General features: G+C 35.2%; 1 protein-coding gene across 4 annotated transcripts in view; it reads right to left on the bottom strand.

The window, feature by feature from the left end:
• The window catches only part of JADE3 (jade family PHD finger 3), a 192,951-nt gene that overhangs the window by 66,870 nt on the left and 113,277 nt on the right, over positions 1-12,804 (bottom strand). For all 4 annotated transcript variants that reach the window (XM_036996398.2, XM_036996397.2, XM_073227589.1 and 1 more), the window contains one exon: positions 8,232-8,389. In XM_036996398.2, coding sequence (XP_036852293.2) covers positions 8,232-8,389 — 158 coding nt within the window. The remainder of the gene's footprint in view (positions 1-8,231; positions 8,390-12,804) is intronic.

The raw sequence follows: 12,804 nt of genomic DNA, 5'->3' as shown, positions 1-12,804 counted from the left end.
TGTTGATGAGGATGTGGAGAACATGGTAATCTTGTTATTGTAGGTGGGAATGTAAAATGGTACAAATACTGTGGAAAACAGTTTGGTTGTTCTTCAAAATGTTAAAGACACAGTAACCATATGACCCAGTAATTCTACTCCTAGGTATATACCCTAGAGAAATGAAAATATATGCCCACTCAAAAACTTGTACAAGAATGTTCACAGTAGCATTACTTGTAATATCCAAAACATGGCAATCACCCAAACACCCATCAAATGATGCAAATTACAACATGAATAAACCTTGAAAACATTATGCTCAGTAAAAGAAAGCAGACATTGTATTCCACTTATATGAGATGTACAGAATAGGCAAATCCATAGAGACAGGAAGTAGATAAGTGGTTGTTATGGATTGAATTATGTCCTCCCAAAATATCCTGAAACTCTAACTCCCAGTGTGACTGTTTTTGGAGATAGGAACTATAAAGAGATGATAAAGGTTAAGTGAGATCAAAAGAGTGAGGCCCTAACCCAATAGGGTTGGTGTCCTTATGAGAAGAGGAAAAGACACCAGGGATCTCTCTCTCTCTATGTATATGCATGCAGAGGAAGGCCATGTGAGGACACAAAGAGAAGGTGGCTATTTACAAGTCAAGAGAAGAGGTAACACTGGACACTAATCCTGATGGCAACTTGATCTTAGACTTCTAGCTTTCAGACTTAGAGAAAATAAATTTCTGTTGTTTAAGCTACCCAGTCTGTAGTATTTTGTTATTACAGTCTTAGAAACTAAATACAGTGATTGCCAGGGACTGGGAGAAGGAGAAAATAAGAAGTAACTGCTTATCTCCCTGGGCAAGGGAAACAAAAGCAAAAATGAACAAGTGGGACTGTATCAAGCTGAAAAGCTTCTGTACAGCAAAGGACACCATCAATAGAACAAAAAGGCATCCTACAGTATGGGAGAATATATTCATAAATGACAGATCCGATAAAGGGTTGACATCCAAAATATATCAAGAGCTCATGCACCTCAACAAACAAAAAGCAAACAATCCAATTAAAAAATGGGCAGAGGAGCTGAACAGACAGTTCTCCAAAGAAGAAATTCAGATGGCCAACAGACACATGAAAAGATGCTCCACATCGCTAGTCATCAGAGAAATACAAATTAAAACCACAATGAGATATCACTTAACACCAGTAAGGATGGCCGCCATCTAAAAGACAAACAACAACAAATGTTGGCAAGGTTGTGTAGAAAGGGGAACCCTCCTACACTGCTGGTGGGAATGTAAACTAGTTCAACCATTGTCAAAAGCAGTATGGAGGTTCCTCAAAAACCTCAAAATAGAAATACCATTTGAACCAGAAATTCCACTCCTAGGAATTTACCCTAAGAATGCAGCAGCCCAGTTTGAAAAACATATGCTCCCCTATGTTTATCGCAGCACTATTTACAATAGCCAAGAAATGGAAGCAACCCAAGTGTCCATCAGTAGATGAATGGATAAAGAAGATGTGGTACATATACACAATGGAATATTATTCAGCCATAAGAAGAAAACAAATCCTACCATGTGCAACAACATGGATGGAGCTAGAGGGTATTATGCTCAGTGAAATAAGCCAGGCAGAGAAAGACAAGTACCAAATAATTTCACTCATATGTGGGGTATAAGAACAAAGAAAAAACTGAAGGAACAAAACAGCAGCAGACTCACAGAACCCAAGAATGGACTAACAGTTACCAAAGGGAAAGGGACTGGGGAGGATGGGTGGGAAGGGAGGGATAAGGGGGAGGAAAAAAGAAAGGGGCATTATGATTAGCATGTATAATGTGGCAGGGGCAAGGGGAGGGCTGTGCAACACAGAGAAAACAAGTAGTGATTCTATAGCATCTTACTAAGCTGATGGACAGTGACTGTAATGTGGTTTGTGGGGGGGACTTGGTGATAGGGGGAGTCTAGTAAACATAATGTTCCTCATGTAATTGTTGATTAATGATACCAAAAATAAAAGAAGTAATTGCTAACAGACATAGGGTTTCTTTCTAGGGTAATGAAAATATTCTGGAATTACACAGTGGCGATAATTGCATAGGTCTGTGAATATACTAAAAAACACCACACAATTTAAAATGATGAATTTTTTGGTATGTAAATTCTATATCAAAAACAATTTATATTAATTATAGCTCAACAATTTAAAAAATCTAAAAATAAAGGAAGCTGTACTTTTATGAAAACCCATGGTGGTCATGTGACAAACTTAGAACTTGACCTGAGGAACTGAGTGAAATCTCCCTATCTCCCACTTTCTTTTTTGATTTACAGTGTTACTTGTTAATTGTAATACGTTTATTTACACTAAACTCTTTCAATCTAGTGCTTGAGAAAGTGAAAATAATCTTAATTTTAGTATAGGAAGGCTAAAATGGAAGGTTTAGCCCTTCCTATTTGCTATTATTCCCTAATCTTCCCTGTTTTTATGCCCTTGCTTTCCTATCCTCATCTTTGTTTCTCTTACTTATAATATCTTTTGTTCTTCACTGATTTTCTTTCTTAAATCCCACCTATTTTCTTCTTTCTTCCTTTGTCCTAGTCTCCTTACAACAATAAATGTGTATTGAAAACCTATGATTTGACAATAGGGTCTCTGTTCTTAGATAATAATTCATCTGGTTGTCTTTCTTCCTCTTCTAGTCACATACTGTTGTGTCATCACATTTTCTTACCCCTCTATACACTCCTCTATTTGTGACGATTGTTTTTATGTGTATTATATAAATAAAATAATATTTTATGTATATTATATATATGAATGACACTTGATTTCACATTGAGGTATAAATTACATACACTAATCTGCATATATTTAAAATGTAAATATTAATAGGTTCTGATATATATATATACACACACATAGATAACACATCTGTGCAACTAGCACTACAATCGCTGAAGATAATGAACATAAACATCACCTCCAAGTTTCCTTTTGCCCTCCTGCTCCAATGTTCCCTTCTAAAAAACCACTGCTCTGCTGTCAGCAAAGATTATAGGTAGTCCTTGCTTTGTACAGTGGTATGATACAGTAAAAATGACTGTGTAAGCTGAAACTGTGAAAAACAATCTTAATAATCAATGGGGAAAATTATGATTATTTAGTGACCTTTAAAATTTTTGTCAAAACATTATAAACTCTCTTACTGTTGGCTATAAACATATAGAGAAATAAAAAATAGTGAAACAGTATGTATTTAGTATATTATAATTCGAAACATTGAGAATTTAAACTCTTTTATTTCTTTGTAAAAACTTATCAAGAGCACAGTGCTTAACTCTGTTTTGTTGCATAACTTAATACAGAGCAGGGCACCTTTTCTATGCCTTGGCAAAGTGTCTCACTCCTTTCTAAGTTTGGATGTATTTCCAACATTTTTGTCCTTTGTGCTTTCAAATTTGGAACATATATATATATATATATATATATATATATACTTATTTTGGTATCATTAATCTACAATTACATGAGCAACATTATGTTTACTAGACTCCCCCCATCACCAAGACCCTCCACATACCCCATTACAGTCACTATCCATCAGCATAGTAAGATGCTATAGAATCACTACTTGTCTTGTCTGTGTTGTACAGCCCTCCCCGGTGCCCTCCCCCCACATTATGTCTGCTAACAGTAATGCCCCTTTTCCCCCCTTATCTCTCCCTTCCCACCCATCCTCCCCAGTCCCTTTCCCTTTGGTAACTGTTAGTCCATTCTCGGGTCCTGTGAGTCTGCTGCTGTCTTGTTCTTTCAGTTTTTTTCTTTGTTCTTATACTCCACAGATGAGTGAAATCATTTGATACTTGTCTTTTTCCGCCAGGCTTATTTCACTGAGCATAATACCCTCTAGTTCCATCCATGTTATTGCAAACGGTAGGATTTGTTTTCTTCTTATGGCTCAATAATATTCCATTGTGTATATGTATCACATCTTCTTTATCCATTCATCTACTGATGGACACTTAGGTTGCTTCCATTTCTTGGCTATTGTAAATAGTGATGTGATAAACACAGGGGCGCATATGTCTTTTTCAATCTGGGCTGCTGCATTCTTAGGGTAAATTCCTAGGAGTGGAATTCCTGGTTCAAATGGTATTTCTATTTTGAGGTTTTTGAGGAACCTCCATACTGTAGAAAATATTTTTGGTGGTTCAATCAATGTGTAGTGTTTTGGTAGCATCATTTGCTCTGGGACATCATCATTCTTTTCATCATAATCACTTTATTTATGTCCACAAGTTAGTCTTCACTAAGTTCCTCTGGCTGCACTTCTAGAGCCTCTCAAACAGCAATGGTGTATCCCATTCCCATGGTCTGCTATTTATTCTGTGATTACAGTTTGGTTCAATTTCTTCCAGTATTATCACTTTTAATTTTTTTAAATTCTTGGTTGAATTCTCCAGTGAAACTATCTGTGCCTGGAGGTATTTTTAGGGAGTGATTTTAGTTACAAATTCAAATTCATTAATAGTTATGGGGCTATTCAAATGATCTATTTCACAATGGGTGAGTTGTGCTAATTTGTTTAGGTAACCCTTAGGAATGCCGGAGAAAGAAAACAGAGAGAACACACACACACACTCAAAGAAAAAGGCAGATTAAAGTCCTAACATATCAACAATTACATTAGAGTGGATTATAAAATGGTCCAAGTACATGCTACATATAAAAGAAAACCATTTAAAAGTATAAGTATGGAAGTTAAGTCAAAAGTAAAATAAGAAAAAGATATATAATGCAAACCTTATTCAAAAAGCAGGAGTAACTATATTAATAACAGATTAAGTAGACTGCATAGCAAAGGAAATTACTAGAGATGGAGAAACATTATATAATGATAAAAGGATCAATCTACCAAAAAAAACCAGAACAATCACAAATTTATGTACACCAAACAACAGTGCTGCAAAATATGTAAAATAAAAATGGACTGAACTGAAAGGAGAAATAAACTCCCCAATTATAGTTGGAGACTTCAACCTTTCTTAGTAACTGACAGAACAGACAGAAAATCATCAAGAGATAAAACTCAATACCATCAATTAACAGGATTGAATTGATATTTATAGAACAAACACTTCACCTAACAGCAACAGCATACATATTGTTTCAAGCACCCATAGAACATGTACAATGACAGACAATATCCTGGGCCATAAAAGAAACCTCAATAAATTTGAACAAATTGGAATTATACAGAGTGTGGTCTTTACAATGGAATCAAAGCTAGAAAGACAGTAACAGAAAGATAAAAAAATATTCAAATACTTGGAAACTAAAAATCATATTTCTAAATTAAAGAAGTCCCAAGGGGAAAAAAAGAAGATGAAATAAATCATCTCAAGGGAAAAAAACATTAAAGTGAATGAAAATGAGAATAAAGTACATCAAAATTTGTGGGACACAGCTAAAGCAATGTTGAGAGGGACATTTATAATACTAAATGCTTACACTGGAAAAGAGGTAAAGTCAAAACAATAAGCTAAGCTACCAACTCAAGAAACTAGAAAAAGAAGAGTGAAGTAAACCCAAAGCAAGCAGAAGAATTGAAACAATAGAGATAAGTATAGAAATAAATGTAATTTAAAACAGAAAAAATAATGAAACAAAAAGATGGTTGTATGAAATGGTCAATAAAATTGACCAAGTTGTAACAACAGAGGAGATTAAAAATTGCCAATATCAGGAGTGAAAGGGGGGATATACTATTGCTTCATTTACTTCAAGTGGGTTCATAATTGTTCACTGAAACATTTTTATGATGGCCGTTTTAAAATTTTTTTTACACAATTCTAGTCTATCTGTCTGTCATCTTGGTACTAGCATATATTGCTTGTTTTTCACCAGGTTGAGATCCTTTTGGTTCTTGATATGATTGGGTATATTTGGGGTATTATGCTGTAAGACTCTAGATCTTCTTTAAGCCTTCTGTTTGGCTGCTTCCTTTGGCACTGTTCTGGCTGGAGATTGGGGTGGGTGGGGAAGGGATATCACCTTAGTACTACCAGGTGGTTTTTCAAGTTCTGGTTCACCATTTGGCCTCTGTTGACATCCATGGGTGGATGTTAGTGCTGAGTGAGGCTGGCCTTAATACTGCTTCCTATGTGGCCTCCATTGACACCACCAAGGGGAGGAGGTGTCCTCATTACTGTTGGGCAGTGGTAAAAGCCCTGACTTTCTACTAGGTCTCCTCTGACACCACCCTAGATGGGAAGAGGGATGCATCATTACTGCCAGGTTGAGGTAGAGGTCTAGGTTCCTCACTGTGACTGCTATGGTATATAAAAATACTGACAGTAAGGACTTGAAAATGTGACTCTTGTGTTCATTCATGATGTTGCTCTTATTTTCAGAAGGCAGGAGATGGTGTCAATGATGATGAGCCAATGAGGCTCAGGATGTATGTTGGGCAAGACTGTGGAACTTTCCTTAACAGAACACAGACAGTCTCTCTGTGGGTGGAAAAGCCTGAGCTTGGGTTTCTAGAACTGATTTGACAAGCATTTCTGGAACGTGAGTAGGACCTAAGATTCTGGTTGGGGAAGAGAATTCAAGGATGTGACCTTTGTCCTTTAAGTACCTAGTATGTACTAGAAATAGACAGATTTACAATGAGTTGTAAAATTTCTCATAGTAAGCAGCAGGTCCCACCAGCCCCTTTATCTGGTGCTATTCCCTCCCTTCCTTCCTCCCTCCCTCCCCTTCTCCCTTCATTCAACTTATGCCAAGGTTTTTTTTTTTTTTTGAGAGGGCATCTCTCATATTTATTGATCAAATGGTTGTTAACAACAATAAAATTCTGTATAGGGGACTCAATGCACAATCATTAATCAACCCCAAGCCTAATTCTCAACAGTCTCGGATCTTCTGAAGCATAACGAACAAGTTCTTACATGGTGAACGGTGCAAGGGCAGTCATATCACAGAAACTTTCAGTTTTGATCATACATCATGAACTATAAATAATCAAGTCAGATATGATTATTCGTTTGATTTTTATACTTGATTTATATGTGAATCCCACATTTCCCCCTTATTATTATTATTATTATTATTTTTAATAAAATGCTGAAGTGGTAGGTAGATGCAAGATAAAGGTAGAAAACATAATTTAGTGCTGTAAGAGGGCAAATGTAGATGATCAGGTCTGTGCCTATAGACTAAGTATTAATCCAAGCTAGACAAGGGCAACAAAACATCTACGGATGCAGAAGATTTCTCTCAAAACAGGGGGGTGAAGTTCTAAGCCTCACCTCTGTTGATTCCCAATTTCTCACCTGATGGCCCCCCTGAGACTGTGCCTGTCTTAGGTTGTTCCTCCCTTGAGGAATCTTACCTGTCTCTGGCTAACCAGTCATCTTCCGGGGCCATACAGGGAAATGTAAAGTTGGTAAGTGAGAGAGAAGCCATATTGTTTGAAAAGGTTAGCTTTTTACTTCTTTGCAGATTTATGCCCTGTGTTATTCCCAGCTTTTTATTTCATGCTAGCCTTTGGGCAAAAAGCACTGGCAACACAAAGACCACTAAGAAAAAATGGCTTCTAAACTAGTCATTACTCTTAAGGAGCTTAATTTACTACTTCCTCTGACAGAAAAGTCCTCTCTCCTTTCCACAAAACCGAAGTCCTCTCCTACTTAAACTTTCTTCTCAAGACTTTGCAAGTGATCGTTATATGTTTACAGTCAGCCCAATTATTCCAGTTATCCCCTTTCATTTGGGTCCATACATTTTACATATTCTATGTTTTTGGCCATTTATAGATGTTATTACTATGAGGACCCTATTATAATGATGCAATTTCTCATGGAGTTACGTATTAATAGAATTATTAGGGGGTTATATAATTAATGCTTTTCAAAGATTAGTAAAATGCTACTATTGTTGAGCCAGACATGGAAATCCTGGTCTCTAAAACCTTATCGTAATTTCAGATTGGACTTCAAACAGTTTTATGCTATGAATGGGTTTATATTACATCCCTAACTAAATGAGCTTGACTTTTAACTACTGACCTGTCCTAGCCTGGTATAAATGCTACTGGTCTGAATGAATCAGTGAACATGGTATGGTATGTGACTTTCTATTATAAATGTATAATTAGTCACTCAAAATCTCTCCACAAGCAGCACACAGATAACATGAGAGTATTCATTTCCCAAGTCAATGGTACAAAGAAATACCTGATGGAAGGCTGTGGAATAGCATCTGGACTGCCTGGTACCTGGACTCCCTTTTCCCATTCTTCCTTCCATGTATCCGAGAAGAGGTAATAGCTGTCAGGATTAATATGATGAGAATCTGGAATTTTCATGGCACTGATGAGGTCCTTTCGGAATACCTGGGAAGACATTGCACACACCTTGAGAAGCATCACTATTGGACTAATACCATTTAATGTTCTCCTTTTAAAAAGACTTCAATGCTTCAACTGGAGAGACCTCTCTAACTTCCTAAATGGTCAGATCAACTTCTATTTGAAAAGGGTTTGAAGTATTGACAGGGAAACCAATGTTGGCTTTAATAAAGATGAAAGGGGCTCTTTCTGAATTATTTTCTAGGGCTCATTGAATTTAAATCAACAATACAGGTTGTTCTAAAACAGTTTGTATAAAACAAACAATCCTTAACTCTCTCAAATTAAGCAGCAAGTACCCATTTATCTGCAAGTTATCCTGGTAACTTAAAATTGTTTATTTACCCTTCACCTTATTTTCTAATTCTTTACTTAGAAATTATTTTAGACTTATAGAAAAGTTATAAAAACAGTGAGTTCCCATACATGCTTCACATAGTTTCTTCTAATGTTAACATCTTACAAGACCAAAGCACAATTACCTAACCAAGAAGTTAATGTTGCTACAATACTATAAAATAATCTATAGACCTTATTCAAATGTTAGTAATTTCCCCCCTAATGTCTTGATGTTCCAGAATTAAATTCAGGATCCCACACTGTAACTGTCATATCTCCTTGGTATCCTCCAAACTGTGACAGTTCCTCAGTCTTTCCTTGTCTTTCAAGACTGACACTAGAGTACTAGTCGTGTATTTTATAGAAAATACTTACAATTTGTGTTTGTATGATGCTTTCTCATGATTAGATTGAAGTTACTCATTTTTTGGCCAAGATCAGCATAGAAATGATGCTGTGCCCTTCTCAGTCCATTATATCAGGGATGTATGATATCAATGTCTTACCAAGTGGTGATATTAAACTTGATCACTTGGTTAAGGTAGTGTTTTACTGGTTTTCTATACTGTTATGTTACTGCATTTCCCTTTGTAATTAATAACTAGCTGAGGAGATACTTTGAGATTATAAAAACATCCTGTTTCTCCTCAAACTGTCATGGACTATTTTTAGCATCCATTAATGGATATCTTGCCTGCAACAATTATTACTGTAGTGTCCTAGTGGTGATTTTGTTTCCCCTGGTCCTTCTACATTTATTAATTGGAATTCCTTTCTAAGAAAGATTTGTCCCTTCTCCCAACTTATTTATTAACATCATTATAGACTGGTGGATATCTTTTATTCTTTGGGTTATAATGTAGTGTTTTTGTCACTTATTTTTTGCTCAAATTGTTCCATCTTTGGTCATGGGGAGCTCTTTCAAGTTGGGCTGGTACCTGTAACTCTTCTGACATATCCCATCCTTTCTTGACTATTTCTTTAATTTCCTACATTACAACATGCCCCAGGCATCAAAGCTACTGACTTTATAGGTTAACTTTATATCCTGCTACCTTACTGAATTCTTTTTTCTTTTTGCATGAGTTAATTTTCAGTGATTTTCCTATTGGTTTACAGATATACTATCATCTACAAATAGTTTTTGCATGTTTTTTTTACCTAGTCTTATGTCTCTAATTGGTTTCTCTTGTTTAATTGTATTGGGTTGGTTAATACTGCTACCATTTGGAATGATAAAGAGACAGTGGGCTTCTTTGCTTTCTTCCTGAAATTAGTGGAAATGCCTTTAGTTTCCCCATTAACTAAGGCACTATATTGATATGGTACATATATTTTATAATGTTAAGAAAGTATCTTACAATTCCTATTTTCTTGAATGTCTTATAATGTCTGGGTATTGATATTGCTGTCAAAATCTTTTTCAGAATATATGGAAATGATTATATAACTTTTTCCTTAGATATGTTAATATGCTATAGGTAATACTGGATTTTTTAATCCTGAAACAGACTTTGTATTTCTGGAATGAATGTCATTTGGTCAAGATATATTATTTTCTTAATATGGTATTATATTCTGTTTTCTAACATTTTACTTAATATTTCTATATATCACATTCACAAGTGGTATTTACTTGTAATTTCCTTTTTTTGTGTTGTCTTTCAAGTTTAGGTATTGGTGTTATGCATGCTTCATAAAAGGAATTAGGTCATTTTCTTTCCATTACAATGCTCTAGAATAATCTGAGAATTATTAGGACTATCTGGTCCCTATGAAACCATCTGGACTTGGTGCTTTTTTAATGGTGTAGTACCTTAATAATTTTCTCTATTTCTTCTTTGGAAATTGATTCTTTAAGCTTTCTACCTCTAATAGGGTCAATTTTGATAATCTATTATTTCCAAAGGAAGTTACCTATCTCATCCAGGTTTTCAAATTTATTTGTACAGGGGTTTGCAAGTATAGGAGTTCCACTTTGCACAGAAGTTTGGGACCATAAAAATGAAGGTGAGTGTGTAAACTGTGGGAAATTATCTTAATAATTAATGGGAAAAATTATGATTTTTCTATGACCTTTACATATTTTTGTCAAAATATTAGAAACTTCCTTACCATTGGCTATAAATATATAGAGAAATGAGAAACAACAGAATATTTATTTAGTACACTGCAATTAAATATTAGCAACATTGAGAGCTAAATTTTTTTTTGTAAAAAAAGTTATCAATAGTAGTTGGAACAATGCTTGCCTCCTTTTTCTCATAACTTAAGATATGGGGCAAGTACCTGAGATGCAATGTTTTATCATCACTATTTTTTAAGAAATCTATAATTTCAGTTTGTATTTCTCCTTTTTACCCAAGAGTTACTTAATAAAAGGTTTTAAAATTTCCATAGGAAGGACCTTTCTGTTTTTGTTAGTAATTTCAGATTTTAGTGCATGGTAGTCACAGTGTTGTTTATAATCATTCTACTTGGTGGAAATTACTGATGTTTTCTTTGTGACTTAATAGCTGATATTTTGTGTACATACCACAGACAATTGAGAAGGTATATTCTCTACAGAATATAGAGCTTGATATATATTCATTAGATATGTACCTCACTGTTTAAGTTGTTTAGATCTTCTATCTTCTCATTTATTGATTTGTTTACTTTATCTGTCTGATACTGAGAAGTGTTAGAAAGTTTCCTATGATTAGTATTTCTAGCTATGTCTCCTTGCAACTCTTGTAGTTTTTGCTTCATAAAGGTGGTCACCATGTTATTCAGTGTATGAATATTCATAGGCATTACATTTTCATAGTGAAGTGTAGCTTTTAGCACTAAAAAATCTTGTTCTTTATTTTGGGGTCTAGAGTTCTAATTTGATATCAGGATCACTACTCTTGCTGTTTCTGTTTCCATTTTTCTGGTATACCTTTTTCCATCTCTTTAGCCTGTCTGATGGGTTTTAGGTATACTCTTCTATACAGCACACAGTTGGTTTTGGCCTTGTGAGTCAAACAACTCTTTTTTGTAATAGATGTTAAACCCATTCATATTTATTGGTATGACTCATATATTTGGTCTCAACTGTCATATTTTATAATTATGTGTATTGTATTTCCTATGCTTCTTTCATTCTCTACCAGATGTGTATTCTTTGCTCTTTTAATTATACTTTTTTATCTGTTTGTAGTTTTATTCTAGTTGTTATCTTTGTACTTAGATTTTTAAAAATGTCCTTCGTCTTATTTTCTTTTTAAATCTTTCACTATCTGGTTTATCAGTTTTTATCACTCTCAGTGAACTCCTCAGGGTAAGAATATGAAGGATATGGCTATTGTGGCAACCAAGATGCTCTCAGGATGAGTCAATCCTACCCCTGGCAAGGAAGCCCTAGCTGTGTGGCAAGTTCAAAGGCCAGAGGTAGGGGATGATGATAGAGGTACACCTACAACTTGGACTTGTGGAAGCAGAGAGATTTCCCATAGTCTATTTTCTGTACCCTAAGCACAGTCTAGTACTGAAAATATGGGAACAGGGATCAATCTAAAGTTTGATACACTGTTATCCCCTGGTTGAAAAAGGGGCACAGAAATGTGCTCACCAGCTTGCAAACATGACTTAAATGGCTATGGCAGCTTAAGCTTTGTGATTCTGCCCTTTCAACAACAGAAAATAGTATACCATGAGTTCTTAAGCTAACTTGGCAATGATTTCAGTGATGAAGGTCCTGTTAATGTTTAAGCAATGAGGGATTATACTTTCAGATAAAAGCTTACATACACTGGTCTACACTGCACCTACTAATTTCTCATTCTGAAAAAGAAAATCAACCAACCACTTGCAGGTTGAAGATAAATGTGTCTGTGTATCTGCAATATCAAAGGAAGAGATGCTATCAACCAAACATTTTAGCCTTTAACACTAATAAAGGTTCTTTGAAGAGAAACACTGTCTAAGTTATGTGTAACATGAAATTAGAGGCTCAGAGCATGATCCAATAAAGCAATTAATTCTTAGTTGGTGCATTTCTGTTTTAACTGACATTTCACAGAATATGGGACAACCAT

Source organism: Manis javanica, chromosome X, assembly GCF_040802235.1.
Source record: "Manis javanica isolate MJ-LG chromosome X, MJ_LKY, whole genome shotgun sequence".
Classification (NCBI taxonomy): domain Eukaryota; kingdom Metazoa; phylum Chordata; class Mammalia; order Pholidota; family Manidae; genus Manis; species Manis javanica.
This window is presented reverse-complemented; position numbering and strand designations above follow the sequence as displayed.